This window comes from Trichosurus vulpecula, chromosome 1 (assembly GCF_011100635.1).
Source record: "Trichosurus vulpecula isolate mTriVul1 chromosome 1, mTriVul1.pri, whole genome shotgun sequence".
Lineage (NCBI taxonomy): Eukaryota > Metazoa > Chordata > Mammalia > Diprotodontia > Phalangeridae > Trichosurus > Trichosurus vulpecula.
In genome coordinates this window covers 337,895,075-337,912,857 of record NC_050573.1, presented here as the reverse complement: position 1 = coordinate 337,912,857, position 17,783 = coordinate 337,895,075, and the positions used below count along the sequence as shown (strand labels likewise).

At 38.0% G+C, this 17,783-nt stretch overlaps 1 protein-coding gene across 1 annotated transcript in view; it reads left to right on the top strand.

Moving 5' to 3' along the window:
* Positions 1–17,783, top strand: part of TRIO (trio Rho guanine nucleotide exchange factor) — a 288,299-nt gene that overhangs the window by 110,845 nt on the left and 159,671 nt on the right. The window contains exons 11-17 of the mRNA XM_036745208.1: positions 883–1,052; positions 2,235–2,409; positions 7,655–7,850; positions 8,988–9,154; positions 13,460–13,579; positions 15,648–15,839; positions 16,539–16,688. Of these exons, the coding sequence (XP_036601103.1) occupies positions 883–1,052; positions 2,235–2,409; positions 7,655–7,850; positions 8,988–9,154; positions 13,460–13,579; positions 15,648–15,839; positions 16,539–16,688 (1,170 nt within the window). The remainder of the gene's footprint in view (positions 1–882; positions 1,053–2,234; positions 2,410–7,654; positions 7,851–8,987; positions 9,155–13,459; positions 13,580–15,647; positions 15,840–16,538; positions 16,689–17,783) is intronic.

The following is a 17,783-nucleotide window of genomic DNA, read 5'->3' as shown; positions in this document are numbered from 1 at the left end:
ATTGTTGTTTTTGTCCAGGCATGTCTGACTCTTTGTGACCCTATATATAAAATGAAATAACCTATAAAATAAATAACCAGCGACTAAATAGTCATACTGGACAGCTAGGTGGCTCAGTGGATAGAGTGCCAGACCTGGACTCACTAAGATTCATCTTCCTGAATTAAAATCTGGCCTCTGATACTTACTAGCTGTGTGACCCTGGGTGAGTCCCCTGACCCCATTTGCCTCAGTTTCCTCTTCCGTAAAAAGGAGCTGGAGAAGGAAATTGCAAATCACTTCAGTATCTTTGCCAAGAAAACCCCAAATGGGGTCACAAAGAGTAGGAAATGACTGAACAACAACAAAGAATAAGCATAAAATATTTTAGGGTTTGTTACTTACACATTTAACAGATGCTTCTGTTAAAAGGACTTTTTTTTTTTACTTTGTACTTTCAATTGAGCATGGAAAAAAAATGCTAGAAAAAATGCCTTCCCTTTTCCTTTTTTCCTTTATCTTTCACTTATCTTTTCTTTTTTTTCCCTAACTTTCTTCTGACATCCTGGTTTTCTTCCTGACTTTTCTCCAATTCTCTGTCGCTGTCATTCTCCCACACAAATACATACATATATACACACTTCCAGCTCTGCGGGGTTTTTTTTTTTTGTACATATGTCAGTCTGGCAGTTTGACTGTTGTTGGGATGCTTCTCCCTTCCTTCCTTCCTTCCTTCCTTCCTTCCATCTCTCTGGGAGCATTATACCACCATTTCCCTCCCAGTCAGTGTCACACAGCGCTGAAGCACCAGCCCCCTCTCTGAAGTCAGCCAGCCTCTGACTGGTAGTCACGTTGGGAACCTCCGTCCCATTGTGCACTTTATTCTCATTTTCTCCCTCCTAGCTCTGGACATGGCTGGAAGAATTACAGAAAGAGCTTCTGGATGATGTTTACGCGGAGTCGGTGGAGGCCGTTCAGGACTTGATCAAACGCTTTGGTCAACAGCAACAGACCACCCTGCAGGTCACCGTCAATGTGATCAAGGAGGGGGAAGATCTCATCCAACAGCTGAGGTGAGTTCCTTGTTTGCCCTTTTTATTTCATAAGCCATAGGTCATGAAATCCTGGCAACATATTTCCTTTTTTATAGTCATTGGCTATTATCCTCAACCCACCTGGAGAAATAGGAAGCACCATGAACAGTGTTAACTTTGGATACAGAGGACAATGAAAAATCTCATATTTTCCCCCTCTCTTCTTAATATCTTATTTCTTTCTCTTGTTTTCCTCTCCCTCTCATATATGTATTTTTGGTCATATCGCCCCTCTTACAACACTGCCCTTAAATAGGACCCAAAATATTTTTCATCTTTTTTTCTGATACCTTTATCTCTAATACCTTTATTCTTAACACCCTTTTTAATGTGAAACTTGGAATTATGTTTTATGTATATTTTCACCTAAGTCTACTCAAAACTTGTCTGTCAAGGGATAGATAGGTAGTGTAAATTACCTTGGTCAGGTGTGAGAAACATCCATCTTTTCAGCATAGCCTCTTATAACTCAGATGGAGGCAGTAGTCAAATCTAAGTCACCCATATGTCAGTTGTCATGCTTACTAAAATCACAGTGTGTTTTTTTTTCCCTTTTGCTATGGCAAATTCCCTCTCTCAGATCAAACACAGTGCTATCTTCATTTTTAAAAAAAAAAAATCATTCTCTGGATTTCATTGGTTGGATTCACTTATTTACAAGGTCATTACTAAATGTATAAGAGAATTGTATTTCCTTCCCTGAATGTTTAAGTAAAAAGTGTTTCTATGCACAGAGTGAGTGTTTAAGGCTTGTTGACTATTTGATTCATCTAAAGTTTAATCTCCCCCAAGAAATTTAAACCTTAGATTAAAGAAAGTATATACCTTTATTCCTATTAAAAGAGAAAAGGGGGGCAAGAAATTCAATTAGGTTTGAATAATAAAACTGAAATACTAGAATCAGTAGAAGAACCAAAGCTAGAAAATTAAACCCTGATATTTTGCCAGAATTGCTCAAGAATAGCAGCTTAACTTTGTTGTTGAAGAGAGCCGGCTTATTACATGTGCTAAGACAAGAAGTCCAACTTCCTGCTAGCTTTCTTCTCACTGTGGTTTTTAGTGGCCGGATCTGGTCCTGTGCTCCTAACAATGTAGGACTTTCTCACTCAATTCCTGTTTGTCTTTTTAAAATCCCCATTTCCCTCATCTGCTCTTTCACAGGGATTCTGCCATCTCCAGTAACAAGACCCCTCACAACAGCTCCATCAATCATATTGAAACAGTCTTGCAGCAGCTGGATGAGGCCCAGTCTCAAATGGAAGAACTTTTTCAGGAGCGGAAGATCAAACTTGAACTCTTCTTGCAATTGCGTATTTTTGAAAGGGATGCCATAGATGTGAGTGGCTTGGCTTTGTGTTGTTTCGGTTTTGTTTCCTTTCCCCTCAGGAGTTCTTTACTAATCGAAAAAAATACATTTTCTCAGGAAGATGTGGAAATGCGAGTGAACATCTAATCTTTTTTTCAGGGATGTCTTGTTTAAATGAATCCCTGTTTCTTATCTCCCCTCAAGCCTTCAGAGGTGATGTGGTACAGATAAGATCGTGGTTAACCTGAGTTCCCAAGGCCATCCCAGAGATTAAGGGACACTCCCAGAACTTCTTGACTGTACTGCTTTTTGGAAGACATGGGTAAAAAAGAAAAAAGAGAATAGATGGGAATATATAATAGAATTACCTCCAGAGGAAGGGTAATTAGTTAAAGAGGAATAGAAAGGAAATAAAAGGGACCTTTTTTCCTTTTAAAAAAAAAGCCCTAAAAATAAAATACCCTATCAGCATGGTGTCTTTAAACATGCCTGGACTATAATACAGTATACCTTTCTCCAAGTGACCAGTAGAATTAAATAAGCAGAAGTACTGAAGGGAAGTTGAGGTAATAATACTTTTTCTGAGAATAATCTGAAGTAAAAATCTGGACTGGTGAAAATAGAATATTAGGTAATAGGGAAGTCCATTTTTTTTTAATCTATAGAGGTCTCACTTTATATGCAGTTGCTACCTAAAAATGGACCACTGCACCTTACATTAGAATAGAAAAAAAAGAATACAGGATCTCTTTATCTTCCCTCAACCAAAAATAAGAAGGTGGTTGTGAATTCTGTGTCAAGAGAAATGTCTTCTTTCCTTTTGAACTGGGTAGGTGCAAACAGGAGTAAGTATATTTTGGGGACATTAAATTGAAGCTGATTGTGAATAATGATGAAAAGAATTGACTAAGACTAAATGGAAGCAATGTTTCCAAGGAAAGTAAACCCCAAACAGCTAATAGGCAGTGACTGAATGCCTCATCCTGCTGCTGACTCTAGCACCTCTTTGAGGTGTTTTCAAGAAGCCGAGGCTTTGTAGTGGTATCTTTAAGATTTATAGAATGGTCTTCACCACAGCATTGTGACTTAACAACAATAATGATGGTATCTCTTATTTACATAATACTTTGACAGTTATAAAACATTTTTCATGTATTACTTCATTTGGGCCTCACAAAAACCCCATGAGTTGTCAGTCAACAAGAATTTATGAAACACATGTTACATGCAGAGCACCGCACAAAGAAAGGCAAAAATAGTCCCTGTCCTCGAGGAGCTCCCATTCTAAAGAACTTAAGTATCATCTGCCTTTTACTAATGAGGAAACTGAGCTTCAGAAAGTTTAAGTGATTTGTCTATGGTCACACAACTAGATTTGAACCCAGGTGTTTCTCGGTTCAGTCTGTCTTTCTTTCCATTATATCACAATGCCCATCTTTCATTAAGTTCAACTCTAGTAAAATTTCTTATTTGACATTTAAACCTGACATCCTCCTTTACATACTAAATCATCAGTGGGTATTGGCAGGGTTGTTTGTGTGTGTGTGTGTGTGTGTGTGCGCGCGCGCGCGCGCGTGTGTGTGGGCTCTCAATAATTCACTGTTAGTGGGTTTCCATCTTGGCTTAGGAGGAAGGATTTTTTTTCTCCAAGCTTTGTGACTTTTCCTCATCTGCAGCCACCAGCAAAAGCTTGTAGCTATAAAGGCTGTTTTTGTTGGGCAATATGGACACCTGCCTGTTCAGAACTGGAGTCAAGTCTCTCATGAGCATTTTGATGATGCATTTATTTAAAGATCTCTTTGAAGCCACTAGGAGAAACCTTACTTTAAAAGTCAGTCTTTGCTCTGTTTTTAAAAAGCAAATTAAAAATTCTAATGCAACTTGTAAAATACACTGAAACTCTGTGAAAAATCTAATATTGACTGAAACTCAGCTACAGATAAATGAATGATCTTTGGTGACACAATGAAAGCCAGAGATCAGTGAGAGGGACCCAGGTCTGAATGGGCACAGGGGCTTTGTAGAGAAGCACTGAGTAAACAAACAAACAAACAAACCAAGTAGTTCCTGTTTTCTTTTGTAATCTTTACTTCAAAGAAGTGTTTGGTTTTTTTTAATCTGTTGTTTTTGGTTGGACATATTACTTGAGGAGTAAAACAGAGACACCATTAGAAATTTCTAAGTACTATCATTTTGATATTTGAAAAACCATCTCTTATTTGGGCTGTTGCAACTCAAAATGAGAAAATATTTAATTTTTTTTAATTGGAAAAGAGTCAGTTTATGGCAGAAAAGTATTTTGGAAGGTGAATCAGAAATTCTGCTGCTTTATCACTGTGGTCCAGTGGAGAGAGTATTGAACTTTCAGTTAGAGGGCTTGAGTTCAAATCCTGTCTCGTGCACTTACTGCCTTTGTCAAGTCATTCAACTTGGCCTCAATGTTCTTAATCTGTAAACAAAGGGGGTTGTACTGTTAGATTGAAGTCCCTACAAATTCCAGGTTTGTGATGCTTTTATTAACAAATAGGTATACCTCCATTCCTTTGACGTAAAATTATAGATATCTTAAAGTCCATACACCAAATCAATGTTAAAATTGTAATTTTATAAAACTAAATTTCATAAAATTTGAATGATATTAAATCAAAGACTAAGACAGAAATCATGCAAGCATTTATGGTTTCATTATTATATTTATATTTAGGGTTTAATTATCTAAGATCTCTTGTTCTGTTTTTTTGTTTGTTTGTTTGTTTTAATAAGATTGGGAAAATTGAATCCTGCCTCAGACACTTACTTGTTATGTGACCCTTGACGAGTCATTTTACTCTTTGAGCCTCAGTTTCCTCATTTGTAACGTGAGAGGAGTAGACTTGCTGTCCTCTCAGATCCCTTCCTGATCCAAATGTATGATCCTATGATTTCAGAGCTAGAAAGAACTATGAGGAACCTGAGGCACACAGGTTTGGGACTTGCCCAGGGTCACATCGCTAGTAAGTGTCTGAGGCCAGATTTGAACTCTATCCACTGTGCCACCTAACTGCCCCCAAGAAGGACTACATATGTCATTTAATACAGAACTTTCATTTAAAGATGAAGAAAATGGAATCCAGAGGTTAAATGACTTGTTCAACATACTTATACAAAGAAGAATCACAGCCAGCATTTGAACCCTCTTACCACCAGCCAGCATTCTTGCCATGGCATCATGCTTCTGTACCTCTTTTTAAAGAAACATGAAGTAGGAAGACTTGGGAAAAAAGCCAGTGACTCCTCATTTATTTGCTTTAATTTCCTCTTAGATCTGATGAAATTCACCTCAATAGAATCCAAGCTTCATGAGTGATGGGATTGGTTTTTGTTTGTTTTTCCTTTGTGCCTTCATATCTCCAGTGACCAGCACAATGATGGCAGTTGATAAATGTTTATTGAACTGAATTTCTTGGAATATGCGTGCCCCTTGGAAGCATGGTATTCTGTGCTTGTTAGAAATTAGAACATAGCGTCTATATTTTCTTTCTGTTCCTCTTATATATATATTATATATATGTATATATGTATGTATATGTATATATATATATGCATGTGTGTGTGTTCCTCATGGCCTTACTATGTCATTTTTTAAAAAGAAAGATTTACTCTAAACCAGCATAATTATCGCAATAGCAAGGAAGCAATGCAAAGATCACTGGCTTTCAGATCTAAGGACCTGGATTCAAATATGGCCTCTGTACTACCCTGTATGACCTTGGGCATCTTCCCTTAGCCTCAGTTTCTTTTTCTGTAAAAATGAAGGAGGTTAGACTACATGGCCTCTGAGTTCCCTCCTAGCTCAAGAACAATCACAGTTTGCTTGTAAGAAATTGCTAAAGAAAGCTGAATCATATGGAAATTCAGGAAGAGGGAACTTAGAACTCATCACGAATTGTGTGAGTGGGTAAGGTGTTCTGAAACTTCATTTTGGTTTGCTAGTATGCTTTGGAGAAAGCTAGGGTGACTATAAATGCAAATTCTGACTGATGATATCCAAAGGCAACTTCTCAGTCACATTTGTGAATAATCACAATAAAGGATGATGATGATGGTAGATTGAGATGAGTTTTTCCTTAAAATTCTTAAATTTTTAAAAATGTATCTTATTTAAATTTTCTTTTATGAAAAATCAGTATCCAAAAATCTTCTTCCTCTTTTTTGAGTTTTATTGTCTCAGTGGGTTTCTTTGTTTGCTCCTGCTTAGTAACCAAGAGTTCATGATAAACACTGTGGCAGCGTTTTCCATGTTTATCCATTATCATGGCTGCCTCCAGGGTTTTTCTATGCCCAGTGGACATCTTCAGTTCATGTCTCGTTTGTTGTGTTCAGCTTTGCCAGTTTATTACCTACTCCTTGAGGGCTGTTTAAGAATAGGACTATCTCCTTGTAAATTTTTTGGTAAATTCAGTAGGTCTGCCAGCACTACTGACCCAACTCTCACCCCTGTGACAAAAAGTTTAAAAAAAAAAGACTAGTCAGCAATATAGAAAGGGATTGTGGTAATAATTATTTTTTTTAAGTTCTTCTGGTTAGCATTTGGTTCATGTCTGATTTGCAGTTATTTAAATATACTGCTTTTACATATTTTATAAATACACACACACACACACAAATACCAGAACTGTACAAAAGAAATCGTAATAAAGGAAAAGAGAGGGAAGAGTGGTAAAATAGGACTGGTATTCTTGGCTGCCAAGAGGCACTGTGGATTAGATTTGCTGAGTCTGAAGTCAGGAAGGTTTGAGTTCAAACTGAGTCTCAGATACTTAATAGCTCTGTGACCCTGGGCAAGACACTGAACTTCTATTTGCCTCAGCTTCTTCAACTGTACAAGGGAGGTAATAATAGGTCCCACCTTGCAGGGATGTTGAGATGAGAGATACTGTTTGAAAAGATTTGTCACAGTGCTGGCAAATAGTAGGTGCTTAATAAATGCTTCCTCCTCCACTTTGTAAACTCCCGAAGTTTCAAAACAAAACATGCCCACTCCCAAACTTGTTCAGGTCCACCTTATCAGTCCCTGTGTTAACGAGCATCAGAATTTACAAATGCTGTTTCACTGCTCTTATTTGTATTAGCAAGAACATGAGGTGGAGGATGGGAAATTGAAGAGTCTTTCTCCTACCATGGTTTTTTTTTTTTTTGGTTGTTGTCTTTTGAATTTTGTCATTTCTGAAGATCTGCTTTGAGCATATTTATATTTGTCTTGTTGTTCAGATGGATTTTTTTCCCCCTCTATCAGATCATCTCAGACCTTGAATCTTGGAATGATGAGCTTTCTCAGCAGATGAATGACTTTGACACTGAAGATCTCACAATAGCAGAACAGCGGCTCCAGCACCACGCAGACAAAGCACTAACGATGAATAATTTGACCTTCGATGTCATCCACCAAGGACAAGATCTCCTGCAGTATGTTAATGAAGTACAAGCCTCTGGTAAGATAGGGCCAGGTGTTTTGTTGTCATTGTTTTCATTTAATGTCATATTGGCGTTTCTTCATGTCGCTATATGGATTCATTGCATCTGTTTTAATGGGATAGCTAAAAGTTACTTATATTGTCTTGTACGGGGGTAGGGAATCTGCAGGTTCCACATACAGCCTTCTAGGTTCTTGGGTGAGGACTTTTGACTGAGTCCAAGTTTTACAGAACAAATAAGGAGATTTGTCCTATGAAGTTTGGATTCAGTCAAAGGGCCACCCTTGAGGAACTAGAAGGCCACATGTGGCCTCAAGGCTTCATGTTCCCCACTTCTGCTCTAGTGTAACTCAAATACAGATATTCTCCTCTGAATTTTTAAAGTGAAACATTTCCTATTTTTCATATTAATCAAATTTATAATTACAGATACTGAACTAATCCTTAAAATTCTTAGGAACCATTCAGAACTCTAAGAAATACATCATAATGTCGTGAAATGAGAGCGCTTCAAAATTATTTGACAGTTCAGCCTCAGAAATGTAACCTCATCCCTAGGATTGTTTTTGTATTTCAGGTTCTTAATTTATTTGGTTTTCATTTAATTTTTATTTCACCAGTAGATGTCACTATAGGCAATAGCAAATGTTCAGCTAATATTTTACACTATATAGAACTGTTTTCACCAACTGAAAAGCATGAAACCTACTGCATTACCTTATATTGTCCAGTCTAGTGCAATGTTTATTAAAATGCAAGCTGAGCATGCAAAAGAGACAAAGTTTCATTGACTTGGAAAGAATGTAAAGTCTCCCCACTTACTGATCTGCAGAGATGACGCAGAAAGTGGAGTTGTAAGAACTGGCCTCGACTTAGCCATGCAACACCTTTTGATTATGGTAACAGGATTCATAAGTGCTTGGAAACTGTGATTGGTTTTCAAACGTAGTCACAGACTCTTAGTCAAACACAGACTCAGATACACGTGTGTATAGATAAGTACACACTGCCAGTTTTTGAGTCACTAAAATCTTGGTCCAGTTCTTATCAATCAGGGGGCCAACAGTGATTCTCAGAGCAGATAATCTGTTTACAAATGTATTGGGAAATTTAAGAAAATGGGTTGAATTCCAGCATCCTTGTGATTGTTTTCAGGTGTTGAGTTGCTCTGTGATAGAGATGTGGATATGGCCACCCGGGTCCAGGACTTATTGGAGTTTCTTCATGAAAAACAGCAGGAGTTGGACTTAGCAGCAGAGCAGCATCGGAAACACTTGGAGCAGTGTGTACAGCTGCGCCATCTGCAGGCAGAAGTTAAACAGGTACCCAACAACATAATACGGGGGGTGCCCTCATTCTAAGAAAACCAGATGCAGAGTAGTAAGTGGTATTATAGGATTACCTTGCATTTCCACTGTACAGCTAAAAAGGTGCTTTCAGAGACATTTCTTTTTTCAGTCAAACCCCAATTTGTGAACACCCAACTAATAAACTACTTTTGCTTAGTCTAGCTTTTAGCCCTGGTACTCCTCCTCTAACCCCACCATTATCTTTTGCCTTTTTACCTGTTTACCTGTTACCTGGGTTTTCTTATGCAAGTATGGAGATATCAAGAGTTGTACTTTCTCAGGCATTGTAGAAAATTAATGCGTTTCTGATTCATAGAACATCTACCTTTTTCATGGTCATCTTCAAGAATGAAGGACAAACAACAATCGTCTTCCTGCTCTTCAGGGACCTAGTCCCGTCAAAAAGTCTCAACATGCTGCTTCTACTTCCTCCTTACCCTTTTACTTTTTGTCCCTAATAAAATGATGGCTGCTGTATAATTTTCGAGATGGTACATTAGATATTTGGCTGCTCCTTCTTACCTGGGAAATGCTTTACAGCTTGGCAAGCCACTACAGGTGGCAGCATCTGAGAGAAGCGTAACATTGTAAACCTCCTCCTGAGTCTGTTTTGTGATTCGTATGTTGTACCTAAAAAACCTGAGCATGTTCCTTCCTGGTGGTATTACTGTGATTTCCTGCCAAATTTACTGTCCATAACCTGGACAGGATAACGTGCTATGTGAGGCTGGGCTATTCCTCTTGTCATCCGGTGCCTGTAATGCCATCAGAGGCAGAGCAGCCTAGGAAAATAAAATTTTAAACATTTTAAAAGTTCATTTTTTACAGATTGGGAAGTCACATGTGTCTGACACATCATCTTTCAGGTTTTGTTTAATGATCATTGTAATACCCAGGTAAACAAAAATATCCTGGCATGCCAGAGGGAAGGACAGGCTCTCATTTGAGATGTGTTCATGGATATCACAGGATGTTAGAGTGAGAAGAGACCTTAGAGCTCAACTAATCCAATCCCCTCATCGCTTCCTTTTACAGATGAGGAAACTGAGGTCCAGAGAGCTGAAGTGAGATAGTAACTATTAGAAACAGGACTTGAGGCCAGGCCTCCTAGTACTTTTTCCATTACACCCTGATAAATGTTTAAAAACCAGCTTGCTAAAGAACCATGACCCACTTTTAATTTTAATTTGCATTAATAAAATTTCTTCAATAACTTTCTTAAGTCAAGACAATCAACAGAACAATAATTCAAGCCCTGATTTGTAGATTTGCCAATTTCCTAGGTATACAAATTCAACAATTGGTTCTGTTGAGTGCATATGAGCTGGTTCCAGCACGCTCTTGATTATATCACATTTTTCCACCCAGGTTGGAGTCCCAAGTTATATACTTAATAAATATAGATCCTTTATGTGGTATGTAGGCTACTGAAATGAATTACTCAAATCCTGATTGAGTTGTCCTGGCTTGTCTGGTTGGTTGTTTTTTTTTTTTAAGAGTAACTAATGTAAGATTTTTTTTCTTTTTTTAATTTCTTAGCAGAAACTTCAAATCACTTGGTTTTTTTAACCTCTCATTTCTGGTCCAACTTCTTTTAAAAAAAAAACTTTTTTTACTGACATGTTTGTTTTTTACATTGCCTAAATTTTCCCTTTCCCAAAGGGCCATCCAAAATAATGAAGCATTTTTTTAAAAATAAAAAGGATAAAAAAAAATCAAAGCTGTTCAATTCATCAAGAACACAAACAAAATAAAACTGACGATGTATGTTGTATTTCATACTCATATACATAACCTAAAAGAAAACTCTCTACAAAAAGGTGAGGGGAAGGTTTCTTCTCATAGTTCTTTTTTTCCTTCATTATATTTTTGCAACATTTCATTTTCTTTCTCTTGTACTTTTCATTTATATGATTGAATCATTTTGTATGTTTGTTTTCTTGGTTCTGTTTACTTCACTTGGCATCAGTTCACATGAGTCTTCCCATGCTTCTTTATACTAATCGTATTTGTCATTCCTTACTGGCTCCATCACCTTTCATTATATTTATGTGCCACAATTTTTGAAGCCATGTATTAACTTCTTATTTTGAGTCATGCAAGAAAAAAAGACTTTGTAGTACTGATAATTAATAAGTTGGAGTAGCTACAAGTAATGATGGTACAGGTTGAGTTGTCTCCTACTCCATATACCACTTTAATGTGACATTTTGCTGTCTATTAAAAAAAAAACTAAAGAATCAAATTTAACAATAAATTATTTGAAGTCATTTACATTTTGAAAGTTATATATGTCACAGGTCCATTAAGGCTGAAGGGATATAGAAAATGTGCCTTCATTACCAGATAAAGCTTTTAATTTTAGGTCTTAAAATTAATTTCAAATTAATTTAGTTGATGGCCCCTGTAAATAACCACTCCCACCACTTCCCACTTGCTGCTACTAACACCCCTCACAGAATGGTAATTAAGAGTTGTAATGCTTCTAAGGAGACCTCAATGAAGGCTACAAAGACAGTGCTTTTGTTTTTCTCCCCTCCCTCCCCCCTCCCTCCCCAAGACGGCATGAAGTCTCATATAACTGTCATGTATAACTTCACATTGAATTAATTTATGCACTAGTCAAGTCGTGGAGAAGAATTTTGACCAATGGAATGAATCATGAGAAAGAAGAAACAGAACCAAAAAAAAAAAAAACAACCCCAAAAACAAAAGAGAAGCAGAAAAGGCGAGCATGTAGTGTGCCTCAGTTTGTATTCAAACTTCGCAGTTCTTTGTCTCGATGAAGATAGCATTCTCCATCGTGAGTCCCCTGGAGTTGTCCTTGCCCCTTAGGTTGCTGAGAAAAGCACAGTTTGTCAGGGTTGGTCCTCACGGAATCCATATATCTGTGGCTGTGCACAACGTTCTCCTGGCTCTGCTCCGCTCACTCAGCATTATGTCGTGTAGGTTTTTCCAGGTTGTTATGAAGTCTGCATCATCCCCATTTCTTATGGCACAATAGTATTCCATTACCTTCATGTACCACAGTTTGTTCAGCCATTCCCCAATTGATGGGCATCCCTTTGATTTCCAATTCTTGGCTACCACAAAGAGAGCCGCTATAAATATTCTTGTACATATGGGTCCTTTTCCCGCTTGCGTGATCTCTTTGGGATACAACCCTAGAAGTGGGATTGCTGGGTCAAAGGGTATGAACATTTCTATAGCCCTTTGGGCGTGGTTCCAAACCGCCCTCCAAAATGGCTGGATCAGCTCACAACTCCACCAGCAATGCAACAATGTTCCAATTTCCCCACATCCTTTCCAGCATTTATCATTCTCCTGATTTGTTATTTTAGCCAATCTGACAGGAGAGATGTGGTATCTAAGAGTTGTTTTGATTTGCATTTCTCTAATCAGCAGCGATCCAGAGCATTTTTCCATATGCCTGTAGATAGCTTTAATTTCTTCCTCTGAAAACTGCCTGTTCATATCCTTTGACCATTTCTCAACTGGAGAATGGCTTGTATTCCTATATATTTGGCTCAGCTCCCTGTATATTTTAGAGATGAGGCCTTTATCAGAGATACTAGTTGCAAAGATTTTCTCCCAATTTTCTGCTTCCCTCCTAATTCTTGTTGCATTGGCTTTTTTTGTACAAAAACATTTCAATTTGACATAATCAAAATTATCCATTTTGCATTTTGTAATGCTCTCTATCTCTTGTTGGGTCATGAATTCTTTACTTTTCCACAAATCTGATAAGTAAACTATTCCTTGCTTTCCCAAATTACTTAGAGTATCAACTTTTACTCCTAAATCATGAACCCATTTTGACTTTATTTTGGTATATGGTGTAAGATATTGGTCTATGCCCAGTTTTTGTCCTACCATTTTCCAATTTTCCCAACAGTTTTTGTGAAATAGTGAATTATTAGCCCAGAAACTGGCTTCTTTGGGTTTATCAAAGAGTAGATTGCTAAACTTGTTGATTTCACCTACTTGTGTACCTATCCTATTCCACTGATCCACACCCCTGTTTCTTAACCAGTACCAGGCAGTTTTGATGACTGCTGCTGTGTAGTACAGTTTAATATCTGGTGTGGCTAAACCACCATCTCTAGCATGAAAGACAGTGCTTTTATAACAATAAGTATACCCATAATGGTGTATCAAGAATTAGGACACAAAAATCAAGCATCCTTTGGGAAACATCTAGAACTCTTTCAGGTAATAATGATCCACAGACTGCATGTTAAGAATCAGCCCTCTAGATAATCATATTTGTTATTTCAGGTGCTGGGTTGGATCCGCAATGGAGAATCCATGTTAAATGCTGGACTCATCACAGCTAGCTCATTACAAGAGGCTGAACAGCTGCAGCGAGAACATGAGCAATTCCAGCATGCCATTGAGGTAAGAATTCTTGGATGCCATTTATTTAAATTAACCAATGTCTCTTTGCCATTAATTAGCTTTTTCCTAGTTAGTTTTGTTCTGTAAGATGATTATAATACCGTGTAATAATGTCAGTTGAAAAAAAATTTAACAGAAAGAAACCATAATGATATTTTTTAATTTCTGAAAATCTGTATCTGCTCCAGCAGCCATAAAATAGGATCAGAGTAATGATCATGAGTTTGTCAGTTATTTACTTTATGGTGTCATGAGAGCCACATGAATGAATTAGAGGCCCTTGTCTTCCTGTGACCCACATTAGTTGGCATCTTTTACAAATCTTGTGGTCTGTCACTTTTTATCAGCTAAACTTAATAGCATAAAGTAATATTGACATTTAGATTTGCAGTCATTTGAATTTATACACATTACTTGTAAACCTACTAATTTTAAAAACATACAGATGCAACCTCATGTCAATGAATATTTCTTTTCTAAACACCAGTTACCTCATTTGACTTAAGTAATAACCAATGCAACAAAACTTCAGTAAGACGAGTAATTTGTATTAGTTTCACATAAAATTAACTTTTATACTAACCAGCCGACAGAGCAATTTTTTAAAATTTTGGTTGGAATCTGTAATTTCACTGGCTATTGGGAACTTATGGGGTGGAAACTCCCTCCACAGCTGTGGACCAACAGCTCATTTGAGACTTGTCTGGAGAAATGAAAGGACAAAAATGGCTTTCCTTGAGCTGAAGGATTCTTGACACCTGTTCCAAAGCTTTTTGTGATACTGTTGCTGGTATAGAGGGGAAAAAAGGATCCTTTCTCTTCCTGAAACAGAATTATTTTATTATCCTCTCTTTTGTTGGTGTGAGCTTCACGCTGATGCTCTGGTTCATCCATTGGTAATATCAAGTATACTTCATCTCCACCGAGGAGAACACAGAATACATTTTTGCCACAAGGGAAAGAAATGCTGGCAGTAGTCCTGGGGAAAGGCACAGACCTGTGTGAATTAGTTGAGTCTATTACAAATTCAAACAAAGTTTCTAAGAGAATTTATTTCAGACATTTTTTTTCTCTATTCAAGCCCCCAACACTATTCCTGGCTCCCTAGTTTTTCTGAGATTGACACCTTCTGTTATGAGTTCCCTCAACTTCTCTCCTCAACACCTCAGCCTATATGTTTATTATCCATCAGTCCCGCTTTTTTGTGTGACCCTGGTCAAGTCACTAGAGCACCTCTCACTGCTCTAGGCAACAACAAAAGTTACAGAGATGGTGCCATTCTGTATTGAGAGAGGAAGTTCTTTCCCATGGGCTCCTTATGCCAACAAAATCACAGATCCCTTTCCTGTGCTGTCCCTGTCCGTTCGCTATCTTCTATTGACATTTGAAACTTACTTATAAGGATAAGTAGATAGGAATTCTGAGGGTCGGGTTTGCTTTTCTGTTTGTTTGCTTTGGAATTTTAAGAAATAAATTTGGAGTGAAGCCCCCAAAGACCACAATTTATCCTGGACTTTAAATTGAAGTTTCATATTTGTCTTTTTTAAAAAATAATATACAATGTTTTCACTTGAACTAATTAAAATTAAGACCTATACTTAAGTCACTTTTCCCTTTCCCCACACATTGTCTTGAAGGCCAGCATGGAAATGAGATTAAGGAATAAGCAAACTGGGACGTGTCCATTGTTACTTGAAATAATGCCTCTGTCTCCCAAACTCCTTTCCTAGTTTTTTCTCAAGTCCCTAAAACACCCTTAACCAGAGCATGGGTATTAAAGCTCATTGCTCCTGAAAGCAAAAGTACTTTCTACTGAAGTGCCATCAATTTCTTTTAAAAGTATTTTAATACCCAATTGCCCTTGCAAAAAAAAAAGGTATTTTAATAACTATTGACCATGTAGGGAGTTTGTACCCAGAGTAAGAATTGGCCTTTCATAATTGTATTCATTTAGAAGAGGGATAGCATCAAAGTCATCAGAGCCTATGCCAAGTCTCTTCCTATACCTGAGCAATATCCCTTGTTGGTAAGTGGTTTCATTCTTTTTTTCCTTCTTTTTCTTAACCAGAAGACACATCAGAGTGCCCTGCAGGTACAACAGAAGGCCGAGGCTATGCTTCAAGCCAACCACTACGACATGGACATGATTAGGGACTGTGCCGAGAAAGTAGCCTCTCATTGGCAGCAACTTATGCTGAAGATGGAGGACCGCCTCAAGCTGGTCAATGCCTCTGTTGCCTTCTATAAAACATCAGAACAGGTAGACAAACTTTTTCTAACTTGTGTATGCTGTTTTTTATTTTTAGATTCATTTAATTAAAGATCCTTTTAATTAAACAATTTGCTCGTTAGGAGCTGGCTTTAAAAATGCTGGTGCTTTAAGCAATTTCTATTTAAAACACTGCCTGCCTTGCTACTAAGGGATGCTGAGAACGGCTGAGAAAAGACCTCTCTTACTCTTGTTTCAAACCTGCAGCTAACATATAATCATGACAAATGTGGACTTTGTAGAGTTTGGTTAAAGCCATTCTTGACTTTGGCTTTTATCCTCTACACCAGGGCTGTCAACCTTAGGTTTTTATTGAAATATATAGACAATATATTTTGATTTGCCATTTTAGTGAGAGCTCTGTGGCAGCTCGGCCTCATTTACTAAAGCATTTATGTAAATTTCTATGCTTGTAGGCAGGCTGCAGGCTGCCCTCGAGCCGCATTTTGGACAGCCCTGCCCTACTACATCTGATCAGCTTGTTCTCAAAGAGGAGAAAAATGACCGTTATACTTTGTGCCCTGTCTTTTGTTTTTTTTAACCCTTAAAATGGTGCCAGTATGGTGCTGTCCTCATAAAGATCAGGCTTGGGTCACTCTTGCCAAAATGAAAACTATTGCTGATACATATGTTAGTACAATGTGACATTCTGAGTGATGTGCTCGAGCCTTGTCCTCTGGTGTTTTGCAGGTGTGTAGCGTCTTAGAGAGCCTGGAACAGGAATACAAGAGAGAAGAAGACTGGTGTGGGGGAGCTGACAAACTGGGTCCCAACTCTGAGACAGACCATGTGACCCCAATGATTAGCAAACACCTGGAACAAAAGGAAGCATTCCTGAAGGTATTTGGGAGTTTTTTAATTTTATGTTTTTCTTGGCCTTGAATTCCTCACAATGCCTCCCTCGCCAGACTATTGTGAGGAATGTGTTTTGTAAACCATAAAGCACTTTATAGATGAGAGTTCCTGCCGTCTGTTGCACAAGGGCAGTCACTTGTAGTTCAGTTAAAAATCACACACCATCCTTGCATGCACATTAGCATCCATCAAGAGAATCATGCTGGATCCTTTATAAAGTACTCCTAGTGGACAGAGAGCAGTGGATGAATCTGTGGGCTCCTCAAGGGAGATTACTCTTAAATTCTCACAGCTTTTTTGTCATTTGATAAAAGCACTTGCAGTGGTTAGAGGCAGATAAAGAGCGTAATGGATAGAACACTGAGCCTGGAGTCAGGAAGACCTGAATTCGAATCCAGCTTTAGACACCTAGTAGCTGTGTGACTCTGGGCTAAGCTATGTGTCAAAAATAAACATTAGGACACAAAAACCAAGCATCCTTTAGGAAACATATAGAACTCTTTCAGGTAATAGTGATCCACAGACTGCATGTTAAGAATCAGCCCTCTGGATAAATCCAGCTTTAGACACCCAGCAGCTGTGTGACCCTGGGCAAGTTACTTAAGCTCTCTTTGCCAAGGAGGTAGCTGGATGGTTTAATGAATAGAACACTGGGCTTGGAGTCAGAAAGACCTGAGTTTAAATCTGGCCTCAGACACTAGCTGTGTGACCCTAGGCAAGTCACTTAACCCTGTTTGCCTCAGTTTCCTTATCTGTAAAATGAGCTGGAAAAATAAATGGCAAACCTCTCCAGTGTCTTTGCCAAGAAAACCCCATAAAAGGTCACAAAGAGTTGGACACAGCTGAACAACACCAACGGACTTGTGGTAGTATTAACGTCAATGAGTAATGAGTCAAAGAAGAAAAACCTTGAAATTCTCTTGATTTTCTATCCTCCTTTAAAGCTGCCTCCCCCCAATTTGTTAACGATCTTTTCCCTCTTGACATCAAATGGCACTGAGTTCTTAGTTTGCTCCTTTTTTGTGTTATTATGTGTTGCATCATTTTATATTGTAGTTATTTGAGTTTGTGTCACAGTTA